At 44.3% G+C, this 24030-nt stretch overlaps 1 protein-coding gene across 4 annotated transcripts; it reads left to right on the forward strand.

Annotated features, from left to right (window-relative positions):
- The first annotated feature begins 3075 nt into the window (after positions 1-3075).
- LOC138112116 (acyl-CoA (8-3)-desaturase-like) lies at positions 3076-19917 on the forward strand. 4 transcript variants are annotated; one of them, XM_069018802.1, is made up of 16 exons: positions 3076-3393; positions 3934-3994; positions 5546-5678; positions 8895-9027; positions 12645-12678; positions 13217-13327; positions 14061-14258; positions 14643-14744; positions 14901-15029; positions 15895-15955; positions 16639-16715; positions 17001-17098; positions 17724-17820; positions 18085-18164; positions 18851-18976; positions 19258-19917. In XM_069018802.1, the coding sequence occupies exons 4-16, from the start codon at positions 9002-9004 to the stop codon at positions 19307-19309; spliced, it is 1191 nt and encodes a 396-aa protein (XP_068874903.1). In that variant the 5' UTR covers positions 3076-3393; positions 3934-3994; positions 5546-5678; positions 8895-9001; the 3' UTR covers positions 19310-19917. The 4 variants fall into 4 exon arrangements, with proteins under 4 accessions (XP_068874903.1, XP_068874901.1, XP_068874902.1 ...); XM_069018800.1 differs by lacking the exons at positions 8895-9027; positions 12645-12678; XM_069018801.1 differs by lacking the exons at positions 3076-3393; positions 3934-3994; positions 8895-9027; positions 12645-12678 and adding an exon at positions 4415-4513.
- Positions 19918-24030: the final 4113 nt, after the last annotated feature.

The raw sequence follows: 24030 nt of genomic DNA on the forward strand, positions 1-24030 counted from the left end.
CTCCAAGGAATGGAGCACAGGAATAGCTCCATGGCCTCTCATATCAGTAGCCTTTTCTTTCAAGCCATCTTATAAAAAATGGAAGGGGATGTGGTATTTCCATTGCTTGCTCTGTGTAATATCCTGTGAGAGACCAGCAGTGGCTGGGCCTGACTCAGCCTTGGATGGTTAAACTCATTCCTTTGGTTCCCTCTGCAGCTCCCAAAGCCCTGTTATGCCTCTTCCAACGGGAAATTTAATTGCATTGTGTCCCTGGTATAATCCCTAAAGCTGCAAATTAATTACTGGGCCTGTCATTCCAGGACACTGGGAGATCCCGCTGTGGTGAGGGAATTATTTCCAGATCCACATCCCCCTGGGATAATCCCAGCTGCTGTCAAGCTTTCTGTTCCATGCCCAAAGGACAGCACTTGGAGTGTCTGGTGTGTTTTGGTGCCTGGCACCTCCTCAGGTTTGCAATCTGTGAGCAATCAGGACATAAACAAGGAGTAGCTGCTCAGGACTATTATCCAATTAGTACCTCAGAAGTATCCCACAGGCACAGCCCAAAGCCTGTGTTTGTCTCATCAAGGATTAGGAGTGATTCAGAGAAGCCAGATGCAGTACTGGCACAATATCCACTAATATCCATCGCACTGGGCTGGAGCAAAAGGATTTATAATGCAATTTCCCTCCAAGGATAACCCTCGAGCTGGCTCATGGAACACCTAAAGAAGATACCATAGTAGAAGAACAAAGCATTCCAACCAGTTAACCTATGGAATAGTAATCCATGAATCTAAACAAAGATCTAGGATCTGTCCCTTAATGGACTTGTCTCAGTTAGGATCCCTCAGCTCAAGGATGTAGAGCTGAGAGGAGACGGACTGCACATGAAAGTTCACCTTAAATCTACACCATTTGCCTGTTTTGTATTCTCACCAGGCATTATAACTTCCCCAGCTACTTTTTCAGTCTTTGCTTCCTTCAGAAGCTGCTTTATCTGCCTCAGTTCTAACATTTCTTTTTATTTTAAAGATACCTTTTTTCCCCGAAAACTTTTAACCTTCTGTTTTGCTTAGGTAGTTTTAAATGGTGCATACTCTGATAAACTCCTATGAACATTTATTCTTTGCTTGCTGACTCATGATTAGAAAAAGCTTAGGTAAAAAACAGCTGGGAATAGTTAAACTGTACTTTTACCAATATTTCTTTCAATAATACAAGTTAGTTTTGATTGAAGAGCATAAAATAATATTCTAAAAAAACACAAGGGGACATTAAACAATCTGGTCAGCATTAATAATAATTAGTGATGGCAGGTTCTTAGGCTTTGAGCAATTGATTATCTACAGCAAATAATTAGATTCTTGAGATACCTTATCTAATGGCACTGGAAAAGGATAATGATAAACTATTGCTGATCCATGGAAGCTCCACAGGAACTGTGCAAGGAAATAAATATTTGTTATAATTTACGAATGTTTTTATTCTAATGACTGTTTGAGACCAGTCAGATCTCTCCATCGTGTGTTCCTCAACAATTTTAACCTTATAGATCCTTTAAATGTTTTTCTGGAGAAGAAAATTAAAGGTTCTGCCTGAAAAATGAGACCTTTTGATTATAGGATAAAGAAAACTTTGAGCTTAACTGGTGGTTTTGTCCCTGAGCAGGAGCAATGACGTATGAGCATTTCCTGCCCTATATGAAGATATTTATGATATAAAACCCTCTTAAAGGAGGCACTGCAATGCAACTTTCATTTATCTGTGCTTAACACAGATGTTGATTGATTAAATGATATTATTAGCTCTTTGTACATTGGACACTACTATGAAAGAAATATATTTTTAGGGTTCCTAATCGATGTGTAAGAAGTTTCCAACAGGTATTGTTATTACACACATGCAATGGCACAGGTTTTTGACTGTCTGAGTCGCAGCCTTTATTTTACAACACTGAAGCTGCGGTTGATAAACCCTGTGGTTTCCAGAGCGAGCTGCCCCGCTGCACCCGGGGATGTGATGTTGGTGTGTCCTGTGCCAATGTCCCTGTACTGGGTTGACCCTGAGTTGATGGACAGTCTTTTAATGATGCTTCTCACGATTTACATATTTAAACCACACGGAAAGGCGGGAATTGCCTTTGGTCCGAGCAGAAAGCTGAGGGGCTCCAGGGCCCGCCGGGCCACGGCCCCTGCCCCTTCCCCTTTTCCCAACACCGCGGCACGGACCCTGCACGGGGTCCCTCCTGCTGGGGGAGAACTGTCCCAGAGCCGAAGGCAGCTACACCAGCCATGGGCTGCCAGAGAGCTCAAACCAGCCATGGGCTGCCACACAGCTAAACCCAGCCATGGACTGCCACAGAGCTAAACCCAGCCATGGACTGCCACATGTTAAACCCAGCCATGGACTGCCACACAGCTAAACCCAGCCATGGACTGCCACATGTTAAACCCAGCCATGGACTGCCACACAGCTAAACCCAGCCATGGGCTGCCACACAGCTAAACCCAGCCATGGACTGCTACACAGCTAAACCAGCCATGGACTGCCACACAGCTAAACCAGCCATGGACTGCCACACAGCTAAACCAGCCATGGACTGCCACACAGCTAAACCCAGCCATGGACTGCCACACAGCTAAACCCAGCCATGGGCTGCCACACAGCTAAACCCAGCCATGGGCTGCCACACAGCTAAACCCAGCCATGGACTGCCACAGAGCTAAACCAGCCATGGACTGCCACAGAGCTAAAACCAGCCATGGACTGCCACATGTTAAACCCAGCCATGGACTGCCACACAGCTAAACCCAGCCATGGACTGCCACACAGCTAAACCCAGCCATGGACTGCCACAGAGCTCAAACCAGCCATGGACTGCCACACAGCTAAACCAGCCATGGACTGCCACATGTTAAACCCAGCCATGGACTGCCATACAGCTAAACCCAGCCATGGACTGCCACAGAGCTAAACCCAGCCATGGACTGCCACACAGCTCAAACCAGCCATGGACTGCCACACAGCTAAACCCAGCCATGGACTGCCACACAGCTCAAACCAGCCATGGACTGCCACACAACTAAACCCATCCGGCGCGGCTCCCTGGGACCGGCAGTTCCCTCTCCTCGCCACACGCAGAGCCATCGGGAGCCGGCGGAGCCTCCTGGGTGCAGCCAGCACACTTCACGCTGAACTGAAGAGGACAGCACACAGCCAGCAGCACAAAGGGAGCGAGGCTTTCTCCACCGTAAAGCCCGAACAAGAACACTCTTCAACACGGCGGCTTCGGAGTCAGAGAGAAGACAAAGCGAGTCCTGTGGGACGGAGCTGGAAATGGCGACGGGAGAAAAGAGGGCGGTGCCGCGATTCTCGCGCGTAGCTTAAAAAAACTTCTTGCATGCTGTGGTAAGAAACTGTAATATCACAAAGTGTTTGTCTCTTTGATCCATTTGAAGTACATGAGGGGATGAAAATTCACGTGTGGCCCGTAAAAATTGTGAAGAGTGCCTATGCCAGGCTATATAGAAGCAGTGAGAGGCTTTTAGAGACTTGTGGCGAAGAAAGCCTTTGTGTTCAGGCCAAAATAACTCATCCTTTAAAAAGATTAATAACCCCATGTGATAGCCTATGTTTGGCAGTGTGAAGGAACTGTGAGATTTTTCATGGGAGAGATGTTTTACAGCACAGCAGATTGTTTCTTTCTGGGCGGGTCTGCTGTTGGTGTCACTTTGGGAGCCATGTGCAGCTGAAGAAAACCCTTTTTTTTTCCTTAAGCGTAAGAAAGAGACTTATCAAGAACTGCAACACTGACTAAAATCCCATGTTCTGTTACCCTTTGTGTGAGTTGGGTAAAAAGAGGAAAGTGGCTGGGAAGGGTGTTGCTTTAATTTCTTGTTATTTCTCTTTTAATTCTATTAGTAATAAAACCTTTTCTTTGTACTGCAGCTGTTTAAGGTTTGTGCCTCCTTTGCTTTCTCCTAATTCGTATCTCACAGAAGGAAAATAAGTAAGTAATGGATATTTTGAACCAAACCACTACACTTAATTGGTGTTTCTGCCCAGTTTACAAATTGAACCCGCTACAGTCCCTTATGTAAATGTACGTTTCCAAATGCAACTGCAAGCCAAAATATAGATAAATCAGACGGTTTATAGATTGTTTTGGATAAATTCTGTTTGACAAGCAAGAATTGTGTGGTTTAGGTAGCATTAACTTCCCATTTCTGCTTCTTTGCCCTTCATGAGGATGCAGGAGGAAGAAGACCCCAAAAGAAAGAGTGGGTTGTGCTGAAATGTGGATCCAGCCACCCCAGGTGAAACAAGGCAATTAGGTAATCCAGCTGGTGCTAGGCAGAGGTTGAGCAAGGAACTGGTCCAGCTACAAAATACAGTTCCTCCCTTTTGATCTTGATAGTGGCTCCTGAGTGACAGGATGAATTATATCCCTCGGCTCCGCTCCCCCTCATTTCCCTCCAATAAAAGTGAGGAAATTTTTCTCATGGAGTGAGTGGGTGTCTGGGATTTGGTAAGTTTTTCTAAGTGTGGAAAACACCAGTTCTCACTTGAGACTGGCTGAATAACTTGACTGGGGTTTTAATGTTCTGTCTCCCCTGGGGAGAATGAAGGAGAATAATTTAGACTTGTTCTTAAAGGTGAGGAAGTTGTAAATGCTAATTGTGAGAGTGGAGTTCTGCAAAGTGTTCTTTTAATTCTTTGATTTTTCTATTTCAACTGCTTCTGCAGACTTTTTCTGAAACCACGGTTCCTTAAAGAGCTCTGTTATTTCACTTATGAAAGGGAAGATGAGCTAAGCTGGTCACTGTCCACAGCAAAGGGAAGGAATACAAAGAGAAGCTGATTAGATCTCAAGTACTCCAGTTTTCTTTAAATCTAAAACTTGTGCTGCCTCCAGCAATGACTTTTTCGAAAAAGAACCTTGTCAACAACAGCACTGAAGGACTCATTAAATCAGATGCATCTTGTCCATCTTTATGGAGTCAAGCATCTTGTCCAAGCTGTAGCCTGGGTTTTCTTGTCAACAGAGTGAGATAATTATCTCTGGATGTAATTTGTGCTGTCCATTTCTTTACATGAGTCTAGAGCAAGAACACATAAATTATTTACGTTACGCATTTTAAGACAGCTAAAGCTAAGTGATTAAATTAATTTACTGTATTTGAAATATTTTGAGGCTCACATTATCCTGTTTGGAGACAGAGAGAGGCAATGAAGCACTTTCTGTATCTGTATCACCACACAGTGTAATCCTTAAACGTGTAGTTGATAAAAGGGGGTGAGATTGTTAAAGGACATCATCTGCTTCATGGAATCATGGAATGGTTTGGGTTGGAAGGGACCTTAAAGCTCATCCAGTTCCATGGACAGAGATACCTTCTGTTTAGAGCAGGTTGCTCCAGCCTGGCCTGGAACACTTCCTGCAAACAGCAAAGAGGGCGAAAAAGAAAGAAACAACTGTGAAAAGACCAACCAAATTTCCGGGTGATGTTTGCAGTATAAAAGTCACTGCAATTTATATTTATTTGTTTTAATTTTGCAGAATAATGTGATTTCCAGCTGGTTTTTGTATGAGCCTGTTAGTGCAAAGAACTGCAAAGGAAGTGCTTCTCAGGAGGAGCAGTGAAAGACACACACGTGGTGCCCAAATGTTACAGAAGAGGCTTCTCAGCAAGGTAATTTGGAGGCTTGTGCAATGTGTTTTCACCCTGATGGCCGATGGGACCTGCCTGTACCTGCTGACACACCTCACGTGGGAAGGCTGGGTGGATCTTTACTGAGGAGTTGGAATGAGTTTGGAGTTTTCCCCAAACACTAAAGCAGGCAAATCTTCCTATAAATGGGATCTGTGAGTCTGTGTAGAGTGTGAGCACAGCTTGTAATGTACAGCAAATCCTTGCTGGCTCCTTGCTCCTCTTCATCTCCTTGTGCTTCTTCAGCTCTTGAAATTCACAATTCCTCTCCTTTATAAGAAAAGGAGGGAATGCAGTAGCACAAACATCAGGAGTGCCCCTCTCTGCCTTCCTTTCCAGGAGAAAATCTTTTACTGTGGACACTATCATAAGTTTCTCTGCAGGTTTGCTTTAGGAACATGGCTGTAAAGGTCTTTTCCAACCAAAATGATTCCAGCTTTTCTTCTGCATTTCCCCATCCTTGCCAGTAGTGTGATGCCAACATAATCAGCACCCTTATGAAATCTCTCTGCTGACTTTCCATTACTGAGAACCATGTTTCACCTTCTATACCAGCTAATTGTGGATGGGGTTTGTTCCTTTCCTTTCCTAATCCTTTACTTTATAATTTTAGATTGATTTTGTTCCTTTTTCCTTCGTAATTCCAACATATTTAGAGTTGCTGGGCTGTCCCTTTGGCCTTTTCCAAACACTCTCTTCATCAGGACGTCACCCTCTGCAGATTAGGAAAGGAAGTAATTATGGTTCTGATATACAAGACTAAGTAATTAGGAATTATGCAACATTAATCCCTCTCTCCCCCACAGACTGGCAATGTCAAGTGGAAATCAACTCAGAATATTTCAGGTACTGGATGATGAGAGGTCAGTTTAGCAGTGCTGTGATAGAAGATTATTTGGAAGAGCCAAGGATTTCCGAGGGATTTCTGGCTCCCTCTGACCCTTACTCTAAATAAAGTGTCTGTGTTTGCAGGAGGAGAGGGAGGAAGAGAGGGACTGGTAGATTTGGACAGCATTGAAATAATGGTTAGAACTGGCCATAACCTTGACACTGCTTTCACTTTGCAGGACCAAGTCTGAAATACTCTGTTTGAAACAGTGCAGTTGTGAAATACTTTCACTGATTTCTGCTGTTGGTAGGACAGCTGCTTTCTAAATTAATCAAGACAAGGCGAGGGTAAAGTCATATGGACTGATAAAGCTTTCAGTTGCTGTATTTATTGCCCCTTGCTCTAACAAGGGAGCAATGCCTCCTGTGGGAGGGAGTGATCATACACCTGATTTTATGTGTAATTTCTATGTAGACCTGGTCTGTCATTCTTTATTCTGTCTCCCCTTTCTGGCCTCTCTCGTAGGTAATTGCTGTCATGGTAAAGTCTGAGGTGTGAGAAACGAGGCTGATGAGAGAAATCACTTCCCCACAGAAGTTACAAAATCCTTTCTATTATGCAGCAACTTTGGCATGTGCCACCTCCATAACTCCATTACCCAGCCTTTTTCTCAGCTTATTTCCCATTTATCCCACTAACAACCCTAGAAGTTATCCCATGTTAACATTCCCCAGCCACACTCTTTGTAATTTTTGTTCATGTTCTTCTCTTCCCTATTTTTTTTTGCCATAGCTTGGCTCATACTCTCAAATATAGAGTTGCCATAGCAGCTTTTGCTCTGTGTTGACATCCTGGCTTGCCTTGTTCAGACATGCAGAGTCACCTATTTGGTGCCTCCTCAGCCCTGAATTTGGGACTGGAAACTTCTGGTTTGATTTGGGTAGAAGTATGGTCACCTGGTGCTTGGAAAAGCAAGTTGGGATGAAGAAAAGAGCAATAAAGCAGGGTTTTCCTCAGAGTTAAAGCGGTTAAAAGTGAGGGAGAGCTGGTGGGAGATTGCTTCCACACGTTTTTATAATTTCTTCAAGGGGCTAAAGGGCCCTGTGGGTGCAGTTATCACCAAAGGGTGTAATCTTCTCTAGCAGGGTGTGACGTGGTGTGTGACAGGAGAGAGATTCTATCACTTTCCATTCAGCAAGTCTGCACTGCAAACCCTGAGTTGCAGGCTGGAGCTTCTTGGGGGGCAGCAGATAAGACCTGCTGTTGTGAAAGATCACATTACATCACATGAAATCTGCGAGGATTCAGTTCTGCTTCTTCAAACCCGGGGAGCACACCCAGAGAATGGGTTGCCATACCCAAAAAGTAGGGTTAGCAGCAGCTCTGGGCTGCTACCAGCTGCTCCAGTAAAACACAATTTAACAAATCCTTACCCACCTGAACCTTTTCTACACCAGCCTTCAGGACCATGAACAAAAGGCAGTGAGGAATTTCCATGGGAAGCACAATGTGTTACCCACAGCACCAGTTTGGCTGAACACATCTGAAGTCCTCAGTAGGACATCAGGACCCTCAAAAGTCCCTGCCATGGCATTCCAGTTTGATGCTGCAAACTCCAAGGACTAGCACAGATCCTGCTAGGAATGAGGAATGAATAGAGAGAACATTCCTCTAAAGAGTTGTACCACACAAAAGAATAAGAAAAGAAAAAGAAGGAACAGGAGTTACAGGCTGCAAATATTAACTTAGAGATACGACTTTCATTCTTCTATAAATTACATTTTTATGGATAATTTGTTTATTTATTATGAATAATTTGGTTTGTTTGCTTGTATTTTTATTTATGTTTTGCTCTGGGTTACTCAGCTTAATTAGTGCTCCTTTTATTTTTTTCCTTTTTCCTCAAGAGTTGGATGGTGCTCCAAGCCTGGTAGTGTTTAAGAAGCATTTGAACAATGATAGAGGCTTTAATTTTTGGTAAGCCCTGAAGTGGTCAGGCATGATATTTGTAATGATCTAAAGGATCTAAGTGACTAAATGAGAGTCCCTTGCAAACAACTCAACTCAAATGTTATATTGTATTCCATTCTGTTCTATTCTCTCCTGCCTCTAGGAGAGAGGAAATTCCTGCTTGTACTTTTATGAAGGTGCTTGGCCTCCTCATGTCTTTGGTGTCAATCACCTAATTAATGTTTCTCTCCAGAATCTGCCACGTTCATGACATGCAAAAAGGGAACTAATGGAGTTCCTTTGGCAGTCAGCAAATATATTAATCACTTTGGAAATGCAACAGCTTCAATTGGAAAAAAATCAGATTTTAATCTGCACAAAAAATCCATTTAGCTTTGCCCCAATTTTTTTTTTTTTAGGCTTGATGACATATGTTTTAAGACAAAAGTTCCAGAAAGGACCATGATGCAGCTTTGGTACACTGCAAGGAGAGGAAGACTGGATTACAGGAGCATAAAAATGTGGGATGTGTGAAGGAACAATGGTTATCAGGTAGCTATCAAGTCATAATTTGATGCTTGTCTTTTTGGCAACTGACATCTTGATTGTGAAAAGACAGGTTGCAAAACCAATCAGTGCTGCTTAATGTGGGTAAAAAAAATTGAGGAGCTGCAACCTTGATGATGTGGTGCAGATTAATGAAGGGTTTGTTCCCAAATGGATTGTCCCATTGTAAGGACCTGCTGCTACAATGGAACGGGGTGCTGTTATCAGCATTTCTATCACAGCAGTGTCTACAGTGATAATGTCATGAGTGTCCTGCATGTGACAGGCAGCTCCTTCTCCCTGCAGGTTACCTGGCTCATCCTGAGGTTATTAAAGCTTCAGTTATCCAAGGGCTTGACATAAATCCATGTAAGGTCTTAAAACCTCACTACCATTTTGGGTGCTCGAGGGCAGTTTTCAAAAAAATCTAAAGCTCCAGCTAAGCTCTTGCTTGTCTCCTAAAATCCCCAGGTTCAAGCCTTGACCTGCCTGGCCTGGAACACCTCCAGGGATGGGGCAGCCACAGCTTCTCTGGGCAACCTGTGCCAGTGCCTCCTCATGCTCACAGGGAAGAATTTCTTTCCAATATCCCATCTAACCCTGCCTTCTCTCAGTTTGAAACCATTCCCCCTTGTTCTGGCACTCCAGGCCCTTGTCCAAAGTCCACCTCCAGCTCTCTTGGAGCCCCTTTAGGTACAGGCATTGTGCACTGAAGTTGTGGTATTTGGGGTTATTTTGTGTGCCCCATACACTAAAAACCCTCTGGGGAGGAAGTTTCCCCTGTTTGCCTTACTGAGCCAGTGGGAGTAAGTATTTAACCTTGTGCAGGATTTTAGGGTCAGAGAAAGGCTGGGCTCGATGATCTTTGAGGTCTTTTCCCACCTTAATTCCATAAAGCAGCTAAGGAGCCATGAGCACAGGACAACGAGGGGCTGGATTCTTCCTCCTTTTCTGCTGAATATTCAATATTGAGTGTTCAGGGTAGGAGGGGAAGCTAAAAGGAAGGAATTGTGCTGCACTCCTGAAGGTGTGTGCCAGTGTGCTGGAGGTGGCTTATCTCAAACGTTACAAAAACACATTCTGCAAAAAGCACCAAATGTGAGCCTAAAGGGGTGGCAAAGCCCAGGATTCAGGAGGAAAAGGTGCCTACTGTGACAGGGGAGAAGCAAAGAAACTGATTGATCATAACAATTATTAAACTTCCCTTTAAGGCACCTTATTGCACTGGCTGTCTCTGGGAGCTGGGCTGAGAAATCAGCTTTAGGATTTTCACACCTTCCTATAAAGGAGAAGAGCCAGAAATATTGTGTAAACAACTTGAGATAACTAGGTGAGATTTCTTTTCATCAGCATTCCTTTTGGAAATCTAGACTGCAGAATCATTATCAAGTGTGAGATTTATCAGCACAAGCAGACTCAAGAGCAAACAAGCACTGAGAAAAAAAAGGCAAGTAGATGTGTGAGAAAGGTTATAAATGTAAAGCAATTAATTCAAATTAATCATCAAAAGACAGTAACTCAGATAAATTAATTCATGTACTTTGAAAACCCTGTCCTAATTGTGGCCTCCTCCATCTGGGTTGTTGCAGATGTAGATTTTAACAGGTGGTTTTCTACAGGATTAAGAAATCATTCAGTCAATCCCGGTTTTAAATTTTCAAGAGTGGGTCTGTTTTGACAAGAGAAAATTGTGTGGATGCTGTGACTGTTCAGAGGGAAAGGAAAAGTGGCACCAAGTGGTGTTTTGCAATTAACGCTCATTTCCTGGAGCCTTCAAGTCTAATTAATAATTTTACAGACACGAAGGGGGCAGTGGGAGGGAAAGAAAGAGCAGTTTCACAACCTGCCATTAGAACATGGGATAACATTCCATGTGTGCCATCCCAGGTTTATCCCAGGTGGTAACAGAAGCACCCAGGGCAGAGCTTTGAGGATAATTCCTGCCACGGGCTCTGTGGGAGCTCCCTGCTCGTTGTGAGTGTTGGAAAACTGGACATAAAGAAATACGGGGTTTCATCAGGTGCTAGATACAATACTGAGTTTTCTGGAGATTGGTGTGGTTCAGTTGTTGGGTTGTTTTCAGCAGGGCATAAGAATGTGCTTAATTCATGTTTCATTCAGGGGGGGTTCGTGGAGTTTAACATGAAAAGCAAAGGTGCAGAGTGATACTATTTTTTTCCGGTTAATCAGAGGAGTGTTTTAAGGGAAGTTTTCCCCGTCTGAGCCTGTCCTGGGAACGGGATGAACTTGCTGAGAACCCCCCTAAGCAGTCAGGAACCCCGCACCTGCGGGTACTGCGGGGCTTTGGGTCCTGGGGATGCAGAACCGGGGCAGGAAAGGGGCAATTTTTTGGGGGGGAAAATCCAACCCCGAGGAACTGGAGGAGGAGGCGGGGACCGGGGCCGGGGCGGGCCCTCCCTTAAATGCCACGGCGGAGCGGGATGCGGGGCTGGAGCAACGGGAAGGAGGAGGGCAGGATGGCGGAGGAGGGCAGGATGGCACCGCCGAGGGGTGGCGGGGAGGTGCGGGATGGGGACAGGGATGGGGACAAGGACAGGGCCCCTGCGGCGGGGATGCGGCGCTTCACCTGGGAGGAGATCGGGCAGCGGAGCGGGCGGGGGCCGGCGCCGCAGGAGCTCTGGCTGGTGATCGACAGGAAGGTGTACGACATCAGCCACTTCTACCGCAGACACCCGGGGGGGGCCCGGCTCCTGGTCAGCCACGCCGGGCAGGACGCCACGGTGAGCGGAGCGGGAATGCGGGAGCCGGGATGCGCTGGAGGAGGGGACCCGGGAAAAGTCGTGCGGAGAGGGCTTGGGAGCGACCTCAGTGGGAATCGGGGTATGGGACGGAGTCGAGGGAGCGAAGTGTCACCGCTCCGTGCGAGCCTCGCCATCCCCATGCCATGGAAAAGGGCAAATGAGGAGATGCTGCCGGCGGGAACGGGATCGGAACTGTTGCTCCAGCTAAATCAGAGCAACAGCTGGAGCCAGGCCAGAGGAGCACATGGAGATGCTCAGAGGGCTGGAGCACCTCTGCTAGCTGGGAGTGTTCAGCATGGGGGAGAGAAGCCTCCAGGAGGACCCCAGACCTCCTTCCAGTACCTAAAGGTCCCCAGGAGAGCTGGAGAGGGACTTTGGACAAGGGCCTGGAGAGACAGGATAAAGGGATAAAGAATAGCTTTAAACTCAGGTCGATTTAAATTAGATATAAAGAAGAAAATTTAGATGATGAGGGTGGTGAAACTCTGGCACAGGTCACCCAGAGATGCCCCATCCCTGGACACACTCAAAGCCAGGTTGGATGGAGCAACCTGATGTAGTTGAAGATGTCTCTGCTGGTTTCAGGGGGGTTGGACAAAATGAGCTCTAAAAGTCCCTTCCAACCCGTTCTGTGATTCTTAAGTCTGCAGGATTCCTCTTATCTCCTGGTCTTGCTTGTGCAGTTACTGTGAGCTGCAGTAAGTTTTTCCATATGTAAGGGATATTTGAGGATCGTGGAAATCAAAATAATTTTCAGTCCATCAAGTTTAAATTTCAAATTGTGTATTAATTGAACTTGGCATTCTGTAATCTCCATCACTCGTTTCTCGAGTTACTACTGCCAGATTTCTTTCATTTTAGCAGGCTGGAAAATCCCGGACAATGGATGAACCAGGTATTTTGTTTCTGGGATCTGAGCCGCTCCCTGTAGGTTGGTTCCATGTCCAGATCATTAAGCCCTGCAGGCCTTGAGCCACTTTTGTGTCTGTCCATCTTGCATTAGGTCCATTGCTTAGTCTTTTGGATGTATATTACGAAAAATTAAGAAATTGTCTTAATTGAACTGGAAGATTTTTAACCGAAAGCATAGACCCGTGAAAGGTGGCAACTCGGGAGAGGATGAGAAGCACAGAAGGCTCTCAGTGAGCAAAGAAACCTGAGGAATGAAAAAACAAGTATGATTAATGCCATCATTTTAGTAAGGGTGACACTGCATGAAACTGTGGGAGTCCTTTTGGTGCTGCTTTTTGTGGTGGTGTTCTCTCACAAAGGATAAAAAAGCAGGGACACCTTCCACTAGACGAGGTTGCTTCAGCCTGGCCTTGGACACTTCCAGGAATGGAGTGATTTAAAGGGCAATTTTAAATTTTTTTCCAAAAAAATGTTTTAAACAAAATTTGGATGTGTTTTCCTTTACTCCTGTGCCTTTGCAGGATGCCTTTGTGGCATTCCACGTCAACAAGGTGCTGGTGAGCACGTACTTGAAGCCACTGCAGATCGGGGAGCTGGCACCAGACCAACCCAGCGTTGAGCCCACTAAAAATGTAAGTCTGTCCTCACAGATCAGATCAAAGGAGATTAAAGGGAAATATTCTGAGATTACACCTTGTTCTTCTCTTTCAGCACAGCTCTTGGAGCAAGGGGATCCAGCTTCCTCACATTTTTTTGTGCTCCTGCTTAGAATCAATGCATGAATATGAGCCTAAATCCACAGTATGTGGTTGAGAATGAGATTCCTGAAGACGAATTTTTATTATCACAGCAACAAAATAGCATGGTTATCACTGCTTCTTTCTCTTGCTTAGGAAGGGCTAACCAAAAGGAAAAGGAATAATCTTGGAGAATAAATATTCTCCTTCAGCTGTAGGTGCATTTAACCCTCCCCTGTTAATCCTGGGAAGGGAAAAGTGAAGCCAAATATAACGAATCATTTCATCCAAAGACCTACCACAAGGTGGCATGGGAAGTTCATGCACACAAAGTACAACTTCCACTAGACACAACTTCCAGCTGAGCCCTCTGCTGCCTGCCAAGGGTTTGATGGAAGAAGCACCGAGGATTTGTTTTAGGGATTGGGATGCAGACATTGTGATGGCTGCTCCTGGCTCCTCAGCAAAAACCTGTAGCAGAGCAATGATGATGTTTATTAAACCCAGCTCTTGCCCTTTTAGCCAGATCCTTTGCTCTTTCTCCCCGTCATTAAAGTGGTTTTTGGGTTATGAGGCTGCAGTGGTGCCCTCTAAAACCAGAGAATTGTAACCCTGGTGCTTCCCCCAGGAAATGCTGGTGAAAGACTTCCGGGAATTGCATGCCACAGTGGAGAGAATGGGACTCCTGGAGCCAAACCAACTCTTCTTCTTCCTGCTCCTGGCTCACATCCTGCTCTTGGATACAGCTGCTTGGCTCATCCTCTTCTACTTTGGGACGTCCTTACTGCCCTTCGTTTTCTCCCTGCTGGTGCTGACCACTTCCCAGGTGAGCAGTGAGTTCCATGGCATGGACTTGCATCCTACACACACACACACACACACACACACACAAGCAGTTCCTTGTCCTTTGTTTCCTCACTTGGCACGGTTTCACTTTGCCATAAAAACACAGCCGCTATCTGGATACCAAGAAGAAATTCTGCACGTGGGGAGCTCACACTAAACTTAGTTTGGGATTGTTTTCAGCAAGATATACTCTGGGGGAAGCCTTGAGAGTGTCAGGATTTCACAGTCCCTTTCTGCTGGTGACTTGGGAGCAGTGTCTGAAAATCAAATCTTGATATTTCAAAGCAAAGGATGAATGTGGCACCATCCTGGCCTCAACTCCTGGTTTTTCTCCCCTCACAAAGTTTTCTTTCTCCTCTTCCAGGTCCAGGCTTCCTGGTTACAACATGATTTAGGACACCTCTCAGTATTCAGGAAGACCAAGTGGAACCACTTGCTGCACAAGTTTGTGATGTGCCATTTGATTGTGAGTCCCTGAAAACTTTGGAGGGTTTTCCTGTAAAAACGTGTGTTCTGAAGACTCTCTGGAGCATGTGCAGCACTGTGGGAAGGATTAGGGTCAGGAACTGAGGGGATTCTAGCTCTGAAAGTGCTTTTTGTGCTTTGTTCTTCCCTTGAACAGGGGGCTTCGGCCAAGTGGTGGACTCTCCTGCACTCCCAGCACCATGCCAAACCCAACTGCTTCCACAAGGACCCTGACATTGATATGCACCCTTTCCTCTTCACTTTGGGGAAGAAATTCTCCGTGGAGGTCAGTATGTGGGTGTGGGAAGTCTAAAAACTAAGGTGTGCTGGCATTTTCTGTGAAGAGATTTATTTCTCCACGGTTCAATTAAGTCCCTTCAAGAACTGAATATTCAATTAAGTCCCTTTAAGAATTGAATATTGAACAGCTGACACGTTGATGTAAATAGATTAGACATGATGTAAGGGCATTGTATATAGAGTGGAAAATCCACCAGCACATTAATGGCTGGAGAAACCTAATGACCTAGAACAACAACTCAGTAATTAATGATCAATAGATAACTTGTAAATGTCAGTGTAAGGCACGGCTGCACTCGGCCTGGGATTATGGTTTTATTATTAATGTCTGAGGCTCAGTCAGAGGGGTGGCTTTGGTGTGTCCATGTCTGCTGTGACAGGAACAGCAGGACTGAATAACCCAGGGCTGTTCCTGGAGCTCCAGTTGGGCAGAAATTGTTGGAGCATGTAAGATATTCCCAGTTTGTCCTGCTTGGACACTTCCAGGAGTGACAACATAAGAGTGCTGAACCCCTTTTGCTGTAGATCCCATCAGTTCTTGAGACCCATCACAGCAGCTACAGCAGTGAAATATTTTTCTCCATGCCATCGTGGAACTGCTTTTCAAGTTGAGAGAATCAGAGAAGAAATAAGAAGAAAAAAAAAAGAGAGAAAATACATATTTCTGACCATTAATATAACTTAGCCTTGATATATCTAATTCTTCACAAAATTAATCATGACACAAGGAATGAGGGTTGTGGGAAGTGTGCAACAAGAGTCCCTCTGGAAAATAAATGGAAAAGAGCAAGTTACCTGTGGAAATTGCTTAGTCTCCACTCTTCTTTTATTTTTCTGTTTTTTTTTCACAGCTTGGGATCAAAAAGAAAAAATACATGCCCTACAACCACCAACACAAATACTTCTTCATCAGTGAGTATCTCCATTCTCCTGCCTTTCCCTCAGAGGTGCTAGAGGGGCTTGGAGATTCTGCTTTTGACCCGTAGAACTTGAGAAAAACAAAGGTGCCTGAGTCAAAGAACACAATAAAAAGCCATAATAATAACAACCAGATTTTTTGGAAGAGTTGAAGACCTGACCCATCCTATCCCAGATCTCCCACATCCTCCACAGTGGCTCTGGTTATGATGTAATACCACATCTTTCAGTAGTATCAAAGCCTGTGGGTTTGGGGTTTTCTTGGTTTGATTTGGTTTCTTGAGGTTGTTTAAAGTGCAAGAGAGATGTCCTTTTGGAAGGTTGAGTTTGAGTTCTTCAACCCCAAATTGCTGATGGAAAAGGGATTTCATACGCATTCCTGTTGTTGTCCTGCTCTGAGCAAAGGAATAAGGAGCCAGATAGGCTTTGGGCTGTGGAAGCCACTTCTCAAAATAATCATTTGTGGCTGTTCCTCAGACCAGAGCCTAAAATGAAATCTGAGGTTGGTAAGAACTCTCAGATTAATGGACAGCCCTAGAAAGGTTTAAAGGCACTAATACAACATCCTAAGCTGGAATATTCTCCACACTGAGCAGCAGTTCAGGACCCTTCCCTTCCAGGCTGATGTTGTCACTCAGTCCATGATGTCACCAGTGATGATGAATTTTTCTTTCCAGCTCTTCCTCCGCTCCTGTTCCCCACCTACTTCCACTGCCACACATTCTACATTGCCTACACAAAGAAGTACTGGGTGGTAAGTTCTGCTATTTGTGTGACCAAAAGGGACCTTCAACCTTCCTTCTGAGCATGGAGCCACCTCCTTGCTGGGCAGCAATGCTCAGATTCACCTCTCACAGCAAGCTGTGAGAAAGTATCATTGGCTTGTGTTGGATTGCTCTAGATGATTCCATTCAGGAAAGAAACTGTCAAAGCTGAATGTAGATTGTTCTTGTATACCTATACTATGAAACTTTAAAAACAACTTAAGCAAATGTAGTTTATAATGACCTGCTTTTCTTGTTATCTCTGGTTTTGGTAGGACCTGGCCTGGATGCTGACCTTCTACATCCGATTCTTTTATACTTATGGATCATTATTAGAAACAAAGAGTCTCCTGGCATATTATTTTATATTCAGGTGATGTCTCTTTAGAAGGTTGTCCAGCTTTCCTCCCTGCATTCTTTCCCTCTGTACCTGCCTGCCTTTCTCTACGTTTATATTTCCACATTCTCCTTTACCACCTCATCTTTTTCCTGCTTTTAAATTCATAAATTCTTTTGTTCAATTGCCAGTACAAGTTTTATGTTGCCCCATTGGCTATGGCAGCAAAGAGATTTCACTGAGTGCTGACCAAATTGCAAAGTATCTACCTTATATAACATTCAGTGCTTTGGGTGCTGGATCTGCTGCTACTTAAAGAGAACATTTAACCAAAAGAGCTTAGCCTAGGCTTGCAAATGGCCAGGCATTATCCAGCATCGATGGCTTGAATGGACAGCACACTCTCCACTTGGATCACTTCACTGATTCTTACCAGTTTGGGCCTTGGCTACAGATTCAACCAGTCAGTGTTATAACAAAACACATGAAATAATCGTGAGTTTCATAAGGAAGTGCGAAACTTCCAGGCTTTGGAAGTCCTTCCAGGTGCTGGCTTAGCAAGGCTAGTGTTCAGCCATGTCTCTAAGTCTGGCTCTGCTGTTATTTCAATGGCTCTTCCCTGACCTCACCCAGTACTGAATTGTCTCATCTCATTGCACAGGATGTTGGAGAGCAGCTGGTTTGTCTGGGTCTCACAGATGAACCATATCCCAATGGATATCGACTACGACAAGAATTTGGACTGGATGTCTACTCAGGTAAAACATTTTTCCACTCTCAAGAATTGTGGCCATACAGGTACAAATTTTAACCATAAGGAAGTCTCGTGTTGTGTTAAGGGTGAAATCTGTTGGTGGCTGGGAAGTGAAGGTTAACAGGGTGATGGATTCAGTCATGGAAAAGGTAAAGGAGGACGGCAGTGACACACTCATGGGCAATCCAAAATCAAATCCAGGTCCAGCTCTGGTTCCTAAACATGCTTGGACCTGTCTCTGACTGTGCTTTCCTCTCCCCTCCTCTAGCTCCAGGCAACCTGCAATGTGGAGCAGTCGCTGTTCAATGACTGGTTCACTGGGCACCTCAACTTCCAGATTGAGCATCAGTGAGTACTCACCTCAAGAGTGAATTTTGTTTCCCCTCCTCCTTTTTAAAAATATTCTTCCTTCTCTCTTTTTTTTTCCTTCCCTATTCTTTTTTTGCTCTGAATTCTACAAATAGTTGTGGGGCACAAATGAGTTTGCCTTTAAAAACTGAAACCCTTAAAGAGAATCATGTAATTCAGAACTTTCACTGGATCCGCAGGATGACGAGAGAAAACGGAACATGGGTAGGGATCCATGCAAGGACAGCAAGAGGATCAATCCCAAATAGTAGGTTTTAAGGATCAGTGGAAATGTCCTGGTTAAAGCAACCTGGTTTTAGGCTGCCACAGGAGTTTAAAGCCACCTCTGCTGATTATTTATGTTATTACTCTGTGAAGTGAAATATGCAAGGATGAGCTCATCTCTTTGTGCCATGGAGATGGCTACTTCTGGGAAAAAAAGGGAGGGAGTAGAAAGTAGTTTTTTCCATAAGCAGCATTTAATTTGGAGACAAACTGTGGAAAAGAACAGAGGGGGAAAGCAGGGAATTCCTATGAGTTCCTTGTGCTAAAAGCACCGCAAGGGGGAAAGAAGAGCTGGGAACAGCTCCAGACCCTTCTCATTATGAGCTGGGTGATTCCTGGGAAGTACTAATGATACTAATGACAAGGATTTCTTACAAAGCTTGCCTGTCTCCTGTTCACAGCCTTTTCCCTACAATGCCACGGCACAACTACTGGAAGGTGGCCCCTCTGGTGAAGTCCCTGTGTGCCAAGCATGGCATTGAGTACCAGTGCAAGCCTCTGCTCACGGCCTTCGCAGACATTGTGCAGTAAGTCAAAATACCCCCCCTGCCCCCCCAAAAAAGCAGGAGAAACTGGAATCTCAAGAGCAAGAGATGTCTTTGCTCTCCTTTTACCCTCTTGGACACATGGTGACTCTTGGGGATGGTGCTGTGCAGGGCTGAGCTGGACTCGATCCTTGTGGGTCTCTCCCAACTCAGCTTATTCTGGGATTCTGGGAAATGAGCATGGAGAAAACCCCATTCCCTTGTCCCCAGCAACACTCCCCTGAGCAGCCCTGCGATGTGTCCTCTCTTTCTCTCTCTCCCAGCTCCCTGAAGAACTGGGGAGAGCTCTGGCTCGATGCCTACCTGCACAAATAAAGGACAAGGCTCTGTGCTACCATTCACAGCCTGGCATGACTGCATTCCCAGCAAGCTGAGGGGCAGGGACCACAAGGGACTCTCTGGCAGGAGAAAGTGAGTAAGGACTGAGGGATACAATTCCAGCAGGCATGAAGCTGCCTGAATTTTTCTTCTGGTTTTTCCTGGGGTTCTGGTTCGGGTATGTTAAGAGTGGGCAGGGCAAGCAGAAGGTGAAATTGTTAGAAGAGGGAGGAGCCCTTTGCTGACTGAGTCTGAGCGTTTCTGAGCCTGGGCAAGGGCTCAAGTCAGATCATGGACTGGTGCAGCTGCACACACTTAACCTCATGTCAGACTCCTCTGACCATGGTTTTTTTTGGTTTTCCTCATGTGGAGAGTTTAATGCTTGATAGTGTTTGCTTACTTGAACTTGAAACTGCAAAGAATTTTGGATTAACATGGTGTTCCAGCAATGTGCTTTAACCACAATAAATCAGGATAAACTACAAACCACACTTAGACACTTAGAGCAAATGCAACATGCAGTGAATAAAAACATAAATGTGTTTTCATTACTGTTCTCTAGAGCATCCTTATCATCACAAGGCCAAGAAATATATGGGTTGAAACCAGCTCAAGCCCACTGCTCTCTTCAAAATTTATCTGGTTTTTGGGGTTTTTTTGTACTTTGTGTTGGACTGAGACATGTGTACACTCCATGTGCATTCCCCACCTACACAGGACTAAGATTATACTACAGAAAGGTAAACCAAAAGTAAAATAAATCACCTACAGACATTTGGTCAAATCCGAAAGTTGCTTTTGCAGCTAAGCCAGGATTAGATCAGATTTTGGCTGTGCTGGGAAGGTGAGTCAGAGAAAGAGGCTGGTTCAGGTACTTTGAATCACCTTTGAGAGGAGACAATATCTTTCCATTAATTAGTAAGAAAGCCTGTTGTTTTTCTCAAGTGAGTACTACAGTGAGTACATACTCAGACCCTGAAATAAAAGACCAGCTTTTGGAAAGGGGACTGTGGGAACAACAAAATTCATCTGAATAGCAGTAGTTACCACCACTTTTTACAATAATTCAAGGTTAATAAATAGAAATCTCAAAAGGTAAAAAGATATAAAAAAGCCTCTGATGATGTAACAAAGGGACTTTGTACTACTTATGCAATGACTGGCTGAATTATTTAAAAACCTTTAACCCCGCACAGTCAGCCAGAACAAGGCAGAGATTTGCTATTACACCATTTTTCCTGCCTTGGAAAAAGTGCAATTATGTTTAGAGGTTAACACCACAAAGTACAATTCCTGACCCGTGGGAGTGAAAGAAGCAATTCCCAAAAATTCTGTGGGAGAATGAAGAAATAAAGCAGGAGTCACAACAGTATCAGTTATTCACAGGCACATTTCCACTACTTTAAAAAAGCCTTTTAAAGCCTTTAAGCAGTCTTTGAAAGTGATTTATTGGGTAGATGAAAGACCTGGTTTTGAAGATCATCATTTGATTTTTGGACCTTAGACATCACTGGGCTCCTAGTTCAGGACCCCTGCAAGTCAAAATGCAATTTAAAAAGAGAGCTGTGAATGTTTCTGTTGTTTGTGGACCTAAAAGTGCTCCAACAAGGGAAGGTGTGCAACAGGATTGAGCAAGACTGAGATTGTGGATAAATATGGAATAAAGCCTAAGCAATATATGGATCAATGCCAGAGCAAACAGGAGCAGTTGCCAAGTTTTCCCTGGGTATCTTTGACCAATCTTATCAGTTTCAGCCTCAGATGAAAGGCTGCCAGTATTCCCTCAGGAAAATATTGAATAGCTGGATGAGATTTTACAAAGAAGGATATCACTGAGAGGCTCAAAGAAGGAAACATACAAATTAGTCATATAACCCAACAGGTAAGCATAAATAAATTTAAAAAAAACCTCCAAAAACCCAGAAAACCACTCCTGTGAAAAAGTTATGGTTTATGAAAACAGAGTGAAAGGAAAATTAGCAGCAGCAGTAGAGTATCTTCCTTAAATGTGAACAATGATGAAAACAATACAAAATATTAACAGGCTTACTCTAAAATACAGCCTTGATTCCTGTGGCTCTGAAGGGCAAAATTCCCTTCTTTTCTGACAATAGTGTCTTGGAATCAGAGGTTCAGGGAAGACAGTTCCCACTGGAAATACTACTGAAAGTTTAAATTCAAAGGGAAGTATTTTTCCAGTAAAATCCTTTAGTACTTTTCCTAAGTGGCTAAAGCACCTTGGACTCTGCACATACACAACAAGTGAAGCAGGGAGAATGAGATTTCTTCTTTGCTGGTTTTCCAGCTTCCCTCCACAAAGTCGAGAGTGTTGTTGAGACCGTGTAGAAAACACCGGAGCAGTGATTACGTAGGAATTCTGTGTTTTCATTCTGCTTCGGGAGTGCTGCAACTGCAACTTTGTCTGCAACCAGTACCTGCCCTCCCCCTCCTTCCTCAATAAACCTTACAACAAACAAGCACAAGGTCAAAGATTCCAGAGTATGGACAGAGAATCACACAATAGTTTGGGTTCCCAGCTATTTGTTTGTAGGAAGGTGAATCCACTTCTGTGTAATGAATGATTACAGGGACAAGGATTTGTTGCACTGGAAAAAAAACAACCCAACCAACCAATAAAAAATAACAAAGTTCCCAATCCTGGTCAAAGTTTAAAAAATGGGGAACTTGAGAGAAACAAGCAAAGGATAAACACTGAAATTAAGACACAGCAGATCTATATAAAGGATTTCTGTGGTTTATCACATGCTATGAAACAGGAAATGAAGATTTCCTCTGACTCAGTCCATTGGAGATTCACAGTATTTGAATCACAGAATCACTGGATCCAGCTTTGACTACAACTATGCAAAAAGCCTTTCAGAATCTTGAACTGATTAGAATGAAATGGATTAAGATCAAGGTGAGCAGTTCTGAGGTTTATAAGAAATTATGAAGACATTGTCTTCCCTGACCACCTCTATCCACCTACTTTGGGTAGCAGGATGTAAAAATACATCTTTTTCATTAAAAAAGTACAACTATCAGTTTATAAAGCTTCATTGTGTGATCTGAGAACAGATTTCAGCCCAGCTCCTGAAGGGCCTGCAGTGCAGGGAGATTTCCAGCTGCTCTGGGGTTGGAGTTTGACTTCAGGTGGAATTCCAGTGTGACACAGGCTAAGCTTTCATCAGCCAATTAAACCACACAGGCTCTGCTCAGCAATCCAGGCTGGAAAAGTGTCATCATTAACAGTCAACCATCAAATACCTCACTTGTTATTTTTACACCACTGCCTCCTCGTTCAGCCTTGATTTGCTTTCCCAGGCTGTGGAACAAGGCACCACTTCACAACCTTTTGCAAACATAGGGCTTTTTTTGGGAATCTTCTTCATCCTACTGATCCATCCCAGCTGGCATCATCCTGAATGTCACAAACCTGGCAAAACTGCCTTAAATTCATTTACAATAATCAAAATAGAGCCTTACTTCTTTTCCCAGTTCTGTCCAAATGGCCTTAGGCAACTGCTGAGGTTTGATCCTCAATGTCAGAGTCAAGGTTATGCTCAAGTCCACCAGTGCATGCCATGACCCGTGTCATGGGCACACAACTTTGATCCCAAACATCAGTTCAGACTGAGCTCTGCAGCATTACCTGGGGGGCAAAGCTCAGGCTTTACCATGCACTGCAGACCTTCATGTAATTTGCTATCAGCAAGAGATAAGAACACAGAGCACATCAGTGATCGATTCAGCTCTGCAGGGCTGGGCTGAGCCCCAAACCCCACAGCAAACTGAACTCAGAGTGCAGAGAGAGGCATAGAGGGCTCAGCCCCTGCAGTGAACAGGGACATTTTCCACTATCCCACGTTGCTCAGAGCCCTGTCCAACCTGGATTTGAACAATTCCAGGGATGTGGCACCCACCACCTCCCTTGGAAACCTGAGCCAGGGTCTCATCACCCTCATAAAACACTTTGTGAGGAAACGGTGACTCACCTGCCTGTGAGAATTCATGGATCAGATCTCCAAACAGGGAACAAACAGCCTTTTTCTGCAAGGTGAGCAACAGGTATGGAATATTTGGCAAGACAATGTGATTGGTGTGCCAGAAGCTGAAATGATGGATACCCACACACTGCTTAGGAGGCAATTCCCATCAATGAGCTGCACTCAGAAAAGGAAATCAGGGCTTTTTCCAACATCTTTGAAGCACTGAAAGTCTGATCCAAACCTCCCTCACCCTTTTTCTCCCCACATAATGTTTAGCAATCCCATGAACTTCCTCAGCTCCTGGCACAGCTCACTTTGACTAATGTGATTCTGGGCTCTGCTCATGGTTTCTGCATATTCAAGTTCAAATATTTTGGGAAAGGGAAAATAACCTAGGAATGGAGGCCCATGAAAAGGAGAGGTACTCCTGGAGAAGCTGTAATTTCCCAAACATTAGTTTCAAATTCCCTCCTGATTCCACTGCTAGAGATGTGCATCTAAAATAAAAGTAATGAGAAAATGTTGAGCAATTCTGCTTTACAGATGACTGGAAATCATACTGCAAGAACCTGTCAAAGGAATGGTTGATTTTAATTGAACAGAACACAAAAACAAAACAAAACTGAGGTTGTGTCATGTCAACAGTCTTTTTATTCTCATGATAAGGAGCTGTAAATGGATTTATTGTCTTATTTATTTGAAGAAATAGCATTATCGTTGTTCCAGTGT

This window comes from Aphelocoma coerulescens, chromosome 5 (genome assembly GCF_041296385.1).
Source record: "Aphelocoma coerulescens isolate FSJ_1873_10779 chromosome 5, UR_Acoe_1.0, whole genome shotgun sequence".
Taxonomy (NCBI): Eukaryota; Metazoa; Chordata; class Aves; order Passeriformes; family Corvidae; genus Aphelocoma; species Aphelocoma coerulescens.